This window comes from Sipha flava, unplaced genomic scaffold (genome assembly GCF_003268045.1).
Source record: "Sipha flava isolate LNK unplaced genomic scaffold, YSA_version1 314_pilon_pilon, whole genome shotgun sequence".
Lineage (NCBI taxonomy): Eukaryota > Metazoa > Arthropoda > Insecta > Hemiptera > Aphididae > Sipha > Sipha flava.
Window position 1 is genome coordinate 373,502 of NW_020272994.1, and position 11,002 is coordinate 384,503.

At 31.4% G+C, this 11,002-nt stretch overlaps 1 protein-coding gene across 1 annotated transcript; it reads right to left on the reverse strand.

Annotated features, from left to right (window-relative positions):
- Nucleotides 1-2,370: 2,370 nt before the first annotated feature.
- Nucleotides 2,371-9,472, reverse strand: LOC112686551. The gene is made up of 2 exons (XM_025558901.1): nt 9,418-9,472; nt 2,371-3,662 (listed from the first exon to the last, which is right to left on the reverse strand). Exons 1-2 carry the CDS (start codon nt 9,460-9,462, stop codon nt 3,057-3,059), a joined length of 651 nt encoding a protein of 216 aa, XP_025414686.1. The 5' UTR covers nt 9,463-9,472; the 3' UTR covers nt 2,371-3,056.
- Between the last annotated feature and the right edge of the window lie 1,530 nt (nt 9,473-11,002).

Here is an 11,002-nt window from a genome sequence, read left to right on the forward strand (position 1 = left end):
TGTGCCGGTGTTTTTACATATTTCTCGGGTTCTGAACAGGGCCGGATTATGGTTATAATATCAGGAGGGTTATTACTTTTGTTTGACAAGGTCCAAATATAATTCTATTTTTTTTAATCAGATTTAATAATTTAATTAGTAATTAAAACATGTATAATATACCGGTATTTATTTAGTGTAGTATAGTTAGTTACAATTCTTTAATAAAACTGGGCTTTATATTTGTTAACCAACAATGAAGTACATTGTGGCCCCTTTCCACTTGTGGCCCGATTATAGCCTACCCTAGTCCTCCCTTTGATCTGGCCCGAGTTCTAAGTCCTCCGATGAACTTGAATTTTCTGCAGAATCGTCTACGCACCAAACTGGACTACTCGTACGAATTTCAAGTCAACCAGTTCATTAGTTTAGGCTATAGGGTAGCTGACTGATTTTCTTAAAATAACTTTGGTTAAACACGAATCGGTATTATTGTATAATATGCCCCGTTGTCGTGCGCTGGTTTCTGTTTTTTTCTTAACTCTGCACCATGACTGCAGCGTTGGATGATTTGGATGGAGATATTTACGAGACTCCTAGAAAACCTAATCATAAAGCCTCTCCTATTTTAACATTTGTTCTTTATGATAGCAATAATATTCAAAATTAAACAAATAATAGGTACACTTGTTAACAATAAAGTTGAAATTTTGAATTAAAATATCTGCTATGAGCGTTTGTTTCTTTTGTTTAAAAACTGTTCATAAATGTTCGAAATCAACATGACACCAACCGTCACTGACTATCACAGCTTTCAGCTTAATAGTTGTATTATTATAATTTTTTTTTTTTTTTATTGATAACAGCAAAATAAATAAGTCAATCTTACAAAATCTACCGTGGAGTAAATTGGCTCTGAGAATACTTTTGTACCTTTAAAACACCAGTTAATTAATAGGCAAAATTGCTTAATAACCGCATTTTTAACTTACGTTAGAAAGTAGAAACAATAAAGGACATATGTAGGTACTATAATGTATACATACAATAAAAAATATTAATATATTCCATTTTTATTATGAATTTTTAATGAGAAATTTATAATTAAGAAATATGATATGTGCATTAGATATATAGTGTGCTTTCATCTAGGTTCATATATTACAATTTAAATATTTATATAAATTATGTATACTATACTTTTTCATAATTTATTTCTGTTTACATTTTAATACAATAATTTTTAAATAAAAGTAAACAAAAGTTTAAAATCAGAATACAGTTATAACTCAATTATATAGTTTCATGATTTGATTAGTTAGTAAATACATCAGAAAATTTAATTATAAATATAACTTACACAACTAAGCTAACATACTTAATCTATGCGAAAATCTTTTACAAAGTTGCTATTATTTATTTACCAATTAATCATTAACTATACTCTATGTGCAAATATTAAGGGTGTTGGAGTAAGCACCGAACTAAAAATAATCATCATTCATCATCAATAACAATAAATAATACATAGATAACGAGATGACAATATTTATTTATCTACATTACATACATCTATAATAAATTAATTAGTATTATAAAATATATTTGTACTGGTATCTTTGTACTTTAAATCTAAAAAAGGGAATAAACTACCATATATAACTATATTACATATTTTATATATTATAAAATACATTTTTGATTCATTTTTTATGTAATATCATTCTTGGTTTTCAATAGGAATTGTGGACGATTGAGAATTCATTAATAATTAAAACTTATGTAAAATAATACGAGTATATAAAATAAACGGGTGGTATGTACTAGTATACGTGATGATTTTATTAAATAAAAAATTGTATATGTTAGGAAATGATTATACAGTAATATTTATATTCTTTAGTTGACACTATATTCTACGTTTCCCAGAAGATACTTATAAATTATTATTGTGTTTGAAATTTAGCCTGGCGGAATAATTATTAATTCATTTTTATTTTAAGATTACTGTACTAAAAATCAACGATTTGCCATTATTATATAGATACAGGGAGGAACTCATTTATTTTAATTATTTCGAATCGCTGGGAAACATCAAAATAATTTGAATTATTAAGTTCCTCCCTGTTGCTACATAGTAATAGAAACCGTTGACTTTGAGTTAGTGATCTAAAAATAGATAATTGAATTAATAATTATTCCATCAGACTAAATTCCATACAATAATAATTTATTATAGATAGGTCCGGCGAACGCATAGATCAAATAAAATATTTAGTCCACGGACTAAAGTGTTATTATACTGACGTACGTTGCAATACAGAGACCTCACGTAAATAATCCCTGACTGTTCGCCACTGATTTATTACTGATAACTACGTGGAAAATGAAATCGATTAAAAAATCCCATTGCTTAACATAAACATTTTTATAATTAACGAGTATCCAATATATATTTATAGTATTGATAGGGTGTTTTATAAAAGCATTACTATTTTATTTTAAAATTATGATTTGGTAATTGTGTTTAACAAATGTGATCACACCGACGACGACGACACCAGTTATTGAACATTCCGGTTATTTTAGAAACATATATTATTTTTTATTTTATTTTATTTATTTATTTTTTTTTTTTTTTTTTGTTCGCCCACCGGCAGGACGGAGAGAGTGCGTTTCAAACATGTTTTCATCTCTAATTAATTATTTATCGGACCGGTATGAGATTTATGTAAATAAGTATACTCGGAAAAAATAATCTCTACGTAGATTGAGAAACCAACTTTTTTTTTAAAAAAAATCTAACCGTTTTAGGGAAGGGAGGTGGTTCTGTTATTTTTAATATGACATTCCCGTACGCGGAGGACAGAATTAACAGCCGACGACGGACATGAGAAAAAAATTAAACGAAAAAAATGGAGCGAAAAATGTAATAATGCGACAATGTATACGACAAAATAATATTGCGATTCGCGACGACGGTAATTCCGTGCGTCGCCGGCAGCCACTCATCCCTGCGTTTGCCGATTGCACCATAGAGACAATGCAGGTTCGTCGTCGTCTCGTCCGTCGTCATTTCAGACGGCCGCGTCGGCCGCAACCGCTTGACCGGCCTTTTCACGTACGCCGTCGTCGCTTGCGTACGTCGACGGCGGCTGCTCCGTCATCTCGCGGTCGCGGACGCGGTTGTCACCGTCGCCTATGTCATCGTCATCGTCGCTGTCCGAGCACAAGTCCACGATGTCCGTCGGCGGTGCCGTGGCCGCGTTCAATTGCGCCCTGAGCCGCGGCAGGCTCGACGGCGGTGCCGTGAAGTAATGGTGCTTGGCCAGTATCATGGACAGCACCTGCTTGCCGGCCTCGGCGTTCACGTTGACGCGGGATAGTGATTCCACTTCCTCCTCGTAGCCCGCGGCCATGATCCCTTCGTACAGCTGTTGCAGGTCCGCGTTGTCCCGGATCCTCGCGCACACCGGGTCCTCGTCCGGGTCGCGTTCCCCGCAGAACAGCACGCGGCCCAGCTGCTGCAATGTGGCCCGTTCGCGCACCGCGAACCCGATGTGCTGGTTTAAAAGGTCCACGCGTCTGTTGTGGTCTTGCACCAGTCCCCTCAGACAGCTCTCGATCTTGAACTGATTCCTCGGCACCAGCTTGTTGAGCCAGTTGTTCAGCGCCTCGGGCGTCTAAACAGAACATCGAAACCGCGTTTACTGTACGCGTTTACAACTTACGCGCGCGTCATAATAATAATTAAATTAAACGATAAAGGGTACGGGACTCTTTTAGCAGTGGCGGCTGTAAATTATGTTCAAGGAGGGAGTCGAAAATAAATCCAACCCTCCCCCACCCAATAGTATATACATTTATGATTTAAAATAATACAAATAAACACTTTTCAAAATAAATCAACTACAATCAAACAATTAATGTCTAATACTGATAAATGATAACTGTTATTAGTTAGGTTAAATGGGCGTGACTGAGGTATAGAGTATGATATTTTACAATACTATGGTAGTTTATTATTCGTGGATAATATCTGTGAATCCACCAATCACCACCCCCCCCTTCCCTTATAACCACCACTGACTTGTTGAATTTGCATATTCTTTAATAATGACTGTAGAATAATCTGAGCAAAACATAAATCTGCTTTAAGACATAACGGACTTGAATAAAAATATTTTAATTGCACATTAATGCATTTATTGCCTTTTTTTTTTTTTTTGTTGGAAAAATGCATATATGACAGATTTTTGCAATTGAATTATTATTCAAACCATATTTATTCATTTTTACGTTTTATGTGAAGTAAATTTATTCTAAAGGTTAACAATTTTTTTTAATTTTTTTTATTATCATAAGTCAGTTAATACTTATTGTAAAATTGTCGCTGAGGTTGACCAGAAATATTAAAATTAAATTACTTGGTACATTTTGATTATGCGCCGATAACGTCAGTGGACGTGAAAGTTCGTTTTCAATTTCTAAAATTATGCTGACTAACGATCACCGTGCATTTAATTTTGAAGAAATCAGAAAATTGTACAGTCCAAATTTGCATGCAAACATGAAATTATATTTAAATTTTTTGCAATTCTACACCTTTTTTTCGTTCTTGGAGAAGAAGACAAAGAAAATGAATTCGATCGTACAAAGTAATATTAAAGTTTTAGACTTTTTATAGAGTTATTGTAGTAAAAAATGATTAAATAAAAATTTGTATACATATAAAATATAATAAATTAAATATAGTATAATATAAAATTTTTAATTGCTATTATAAAAAAATTTAGTTGCATATTTTTGCGTATATTTCGATTATGGCAAGTGCTTATTTCCTAAAATTTGTATGCAATAAGTCCCAAACCCTAATAATAGTATATATGTATCCACCGTGCAAATATAAACTGTTACAAATGTTCCAGTTATACATACATTTAAGTTTTTTAGCCGTAATAATACATTAAAATATTTAACTATTGGAAGATTTTTGAAAATCATTTATATTTCGATAAAATATTCCATTTATGTGTATAAATACGTTGTAAAACGTGTTTCATAACTTATATCACGGTAACGATATTATTAATGTTTTATTTTTTATTTTTTTTTGCCTTTGACATAAACATTACAGGGGATGTTTTAGTTAAACAATGATTTACCGAATAGTGAAATTTCAGATAATTATAAGATAATATAAATTATATACAGGTTCATACTATAACAGAGGTGGCCACCTTTTAAAGAATTGTGATCGAATTTTCTAGATTGTTGTGATAAAAAAATAAAAAAATAGTTGACACTGAGTAAAAATATATATATTTTTTATAAATGTATGTTACATACTACACTTCCTTTATTCCTTATATTTTACTTGTAAATATTAATAAGTAATAATAACTTTAATTTTACAATTTTACATAACACGTATTTTAGAGTATTAATCATCAATTTATACAAACGCGATAAATACCGTTCTTTGATACGGAATATACATTAAATTACGTACATATATCTACATAGCTTCTCGATCTCGAGGTATAATTTCGTTTTTTATAGCTATTTATTACTATATATTACCTTCATTAATTGTTATTAATCTAATTTTAATATTCGCGGATTGAACGAAATTATAAAAATGTATATAAAAATAAAAATTTTAATTTTTTTTCTGAAAAAATTAAAAATCCCTGTACTATCGAATATGGGCCTATTTAATCGGATTATCCGTCGATCGTATTACGATAACAAAAGTAACTACACCGCCTAGCGCGTAGTCGTGTAAATCTTTTATGATTTGAAGGTATATCGTATTTACTTTGTTCGGTTCTTTACTTCTTCATTTCCACGACTGCATTTTTGTCTTAAAGACTTATAGTGTAATACATACATTTGAATTTGATAATTCTTCGATTTTTTTGAGTTATATGTGTTTCACTTATGCAATACTTTCTATAGAAAGTATACAAGTACCAGTTCACTGCAGGTATGTTGAATACTTTTAAAAATGTAGGACTTTGTAGTTTAATTTATTTGAATTAATATTTAGATACCTATTTACACTATATTATTTTTTTATTCGCTTACATTGGAATATGTAATATATAAAAAAAATACTATTTATTTACTTTACAGTGTTAGTTGACCGGAAGACTTCATTTTTGTTACATGTTTTATTTTTATTTTTATTAATGACGGCTGTAAGAAAATGAGTGCACATAAGTTATTTTGATATAACATACAATACATACTTAACTAATATTACAAATATTAAGCTATAATAAAACGGTTTATAAATTATAAATGTGTACTATAGATATTAAAAGTAAACAGTAATTTTTAAATAATATTATTTACACTAAAGTAGAGTAAAACACGTAAGTATAGATACAATTCTCTAGTCAAAATTTAATATTAAATTTATTCCATTTTAAATACTAATTACGGATGTTCATTATAAAATGTGTGTAAACTTAAATACAATTATTAAAAAGCATGTAAAATGGGGTGCTGCATAATATATAAATAATTAATTTGAAGGGGATGTTCCTAAAAACCTTTGAAAATATATAACCGGAACATAAAATTTAAAACTACTAATTTGAAATCCGAATAAACATTCTAGGAATAGTTTTTGAAGCACGTTACAGTCATGTCTTCGAAAAATTATTTAAGTAATATAACTGGTTTTATAGTTCTATGTTGGTTTATGCATTGTTACAAATAACATGGTAAATTGCGTTTAAGGAATGGTTTCAGACCTCCAATGGAAGTTACTTAAAACGTTAAAGTTTCCTTAGAGCGTTATTTTTACATGACTGTAACATTATTTTGCACACTGGGTATATGTCTCACTGAAATACTTTGTATTGTATCCGTTGCGTTACACACTCGATTGGGTAGTTCGACCGCCCAAGACAAATATTTTAGCAGTTGGGCGACGATGTTTCCGATGGTCAATCGAACGGACGTTAAACACTATTTAATCGCATGTCATTTTACATTGTTTTCGTTCTAATGACGAAATATCACATACCAGACATGTTTGGTTGTAAACATTACATTTGATTAGAAATACCACTTAATTGAATACTACCCATAGGTTAGACACAGACCTTGTATTTCAGGGGATGTCTACAATACATTCGGGCCCTATCTTAACAAAACATGTAGGAATATTTCATTAATTAAAATATATAAACTATTAAATAATCATAACTTTAATTTTTTATTTAATTATTATATTATTTTATTTAATTTATTTAATTTCTATATCAATAAATGTATTTTTCTCGTATATTTTTCTCAGATTGCATCTATTATTTATGAAATGTACCTTTGTAGTTAATTGTAGCTATTATATGATCATAATAAGTTTTGTATTAAAGACCCAAGGACAGGTCAGTGGCGTAGGAAATTCAACTAAGAATTGAAGGAGGAATTAAAAATAGTATCAATAAATGGTTTCATAAAGAGACAAAGGATACAATGGCTAGGACATGTCATGAGGCGGAATTCTGATGCAGTAACCAAAATGATACTGAATTGGAAACCAGAAGGAAAAAGGCCACGGGGTCGTCCTCGGAAGAGATGGTTGGATGTTGTAGAAAAGGATTTGGAAGATCTTGGAGTGCAGGATTGGAGGGAGATTGTGCAAGATCGTGATAAGTGGAGTGATTTGGTGATGGCGGCGGAAACTCTTGGAGAGTTATAAAAGCCAGAAGAAGAAGAAGAAGAAGAATAAGTTTTGTATGAATATTTAGATAAATTTTTTTTTTTTTTTATCAAATATTTTAAAATAAATTTAATTTAATTTGAACAATATAAATTAAAATACGGGCCTCTTACTCTTAAACTTCAATTGTAGGGCATTATTTATAATATTTCGAGGGGGGGAAGGGGTGCTCAGGTACACTAGGTACCTTTCATTTGCACGCCTATTATACTACCCCGTTTCACCCGAGAGTCGAACATTTGTTTATTTGACATTTTCACACGTTTGTTGCTGATATGAAATCGTGACACGGAATTCGGCAGATATTCGAAAGACAAGAAAGTAGAGTTAACGTATAAGATTAACAATATAAATGTTAAGTGATGCAATTTAATCGCGTACAACCCAGTTGAATGAAACTTAGTGGTAGTAACTCTCGGAGCAAAAATCAAATCGTTAATTTTAATTCTTAAGGAAAACCATTGTAGACATGAAAAGTGAACCTTAAAAAATACATATTTCGCATTTCCTCTTCCATGTTTTCAAAGAAGAAAAAAAGACAAAAGTGGCCAACTCGATGATTTTTATGTAAATTTGTGCGCTTTTGTTTGTGTGTGGATGGGGAATGATTATACGGAAGGAAATTCGGAAAAATGATCTATGGTGCTGTCGTTAATTAAGTGCTACATTTAAATATAAAGTGGAACATTCAAATACATAGTGTGCTTTTTATTATAATTGACCATGTCGATGTTTTTTGTTGAAAAACTATCCGTGAATTTTTAATACAAAACACTTGATACTACACACAACAAGGGGCAAACTGGCCAAATCCCGGTGGCCTGTTACAATAATACTTTAAATGGCCTGATAATATTTTAGAAATTAAAAATATAGTATGACGATATTTTAATCGGCAGAATTGGAGGAACTAGTGAGGTTATGAAAAAAAACCAAATTATGTAAAAAAGGAATTACTTTTAGAGTTCATTTTAATATATAGGTATTATATTAAAATGTGTACACTGTGTATCTATAAAAAAAATATTTTATATATTATGTGTATTTTATATATATATATAAAATGTTAAAAATATTTTTTTAAATAATAAAGGTTTTTTATTATTATTATTTTTTTTGCATACTTATGACCAAATCGTTGGTACCCTGTTAATTTTTGGCTAGGCAAAAAAAATTTCCGGCCTGAAATATTAACCCAGTCCACCTCTGCACATAACCATGGAAACTTAAAAATCGATTACAATCACAATTATTATGTTAATTCATGATCAAGTCTTTCATGTCAATTACAGCCCACGTCGTTTCTTCTTTAATTTTAACCTTTTTACGATTTTTGTGCAGCAAAATATAATGTGTTGAAAAAAAGTAAATTAGATTACTTTTCGCAAAAACCTTGCCTGTGAAAATCTTGTTTTGAAGATTTGGCACAAAAAAACAAACAGACATCAGGACACTTTAATCTTTTTATTTATTATAAAACACTTATTAAATATTTATAGTTAACACGTTTTAATAAAGCATTATTAGTGAACATGGAAATTCAGAAGTTGAATTTAAAACATAGATAGTTATTGTGGTAATAAATTTAATAACAATATGATTTCAGAATTGAAATCATCTGATTGTCATGGATTAAATTCAAAGGGGGAAAAAAACTAAATAAACTTAATACTAAAAAAGAAGAAAAATCGTTAACATACCATGTCGTTTATAAACTTAAGTAGAACTTCCGCTTCAATTAACATGTGTCCAGAAACCAAATTGGTGTAAGACGCGTGAACGAATTAAAAAACCAACAAAAAAATAAAAAAATAAATAAAAACAAAAAAACCGTTTGATAAATAAAATAAGTAATATCAATACGATGTACTAAGTTAATTAACCGAATGGAATCAATGCGCGTGTAGCCGGAGCGAACGTGTTCAGCTTAGTAGTCGTCGCATGTGATAACAGAAGTGAACTGCACGTTGTAACACGGCGGCATTAAATGCGGTGATAGTAACGCTGCGCACGTGACCAAGAACAACTGTAAAAAGACTGTTAGATGAACGGAGCGCAGGGGAATCGGAACGGTACTAGCCGTAGTAGGTACTGTGTTGCGAGCGAGCACCGACTGCATTCTAATTCGAATGCAGATTCTATTAGGGTGCGATTTTTATGACGAACGCCATTCCGGTATTGTAATGGGTGGAGCTTAGACCGTGTAAATCGCAGTTATAAATATAATTTTAAGGAATCTCGTTTTAAAGAAAACGACACACACACACACACGCAGTTTGCGTCACATCTTAAAACAATACAATGTATATATATAAACCTGTAACAAAAATTTATTAACATTCGAAAACAAACATTTGAAAATGTACGAACTTTTAAAATTGCATAAATATAAAATAGGTACTTAATTATATGTTTGAAGACGTATAAAACTAACGGATGTTGAACGTTTATAAAATATTATAATTTTTTTTCAAACATTTATTAAATGTTAACGAGTGTTACGATCGGTATTTATTGTGTTGTCTAGCGGCAACTCGTACCATCGTCGTCGTTATCGAGGAAAACGATTTTTAGTTTTACGTCGAGTGCACGGTGAAGGTAAATCACGGGATGTAGGAATAGTCGCGATGACAGTTTTATCGGCCTATCTTGTTCCAGACGTATACAAAATAATATTTATACACAGTTGTATTTGTACGCCGACGTGTGCAGAGTATTTATTACGGCACACGGGCACACCGCGGCCAAAACGTTTTCACGGAATAGTGGCATTACTACCCGCGGTCTGAAGTATAATCCGGAATGTACAGGTATGTACAAACATCCCAGGTCGAAAACCGTTTTTGAGACACGGCACAGTGTTTGTTGTTTACCGCCTGAATCCTCTTGAGATAGGGTGCCACGTGTGCGCCAGGTTAGTAGACAGATGATCGAGAACCAGCTCGTGGACGGTACGTTTTCGAACAATGGTCGCACCTCAAATGGTGAACGAATACGTTTTTGCTATTAAAAGTGATTACATGCGTGTTATTCGTACCACAAATACATTCAAATTTGGATTTAAAATACCCCCCCCCCCCAAAAAAAAAAAAAGTCTCAAACCGTTTTACTTGTGATACACTGTTTATTTCTATTTTATTGTTTTCAGTAAAAAAATTCTACGGGCATGCGTTTTTTTTACGATCAACAACAATGTATTAACGCAGAATTTCAAGATACACCTGTAGATATACAATTAAAACGCGGTGGAAGTGATTCAAATCGAACTCTCTATGTCTTAAAACA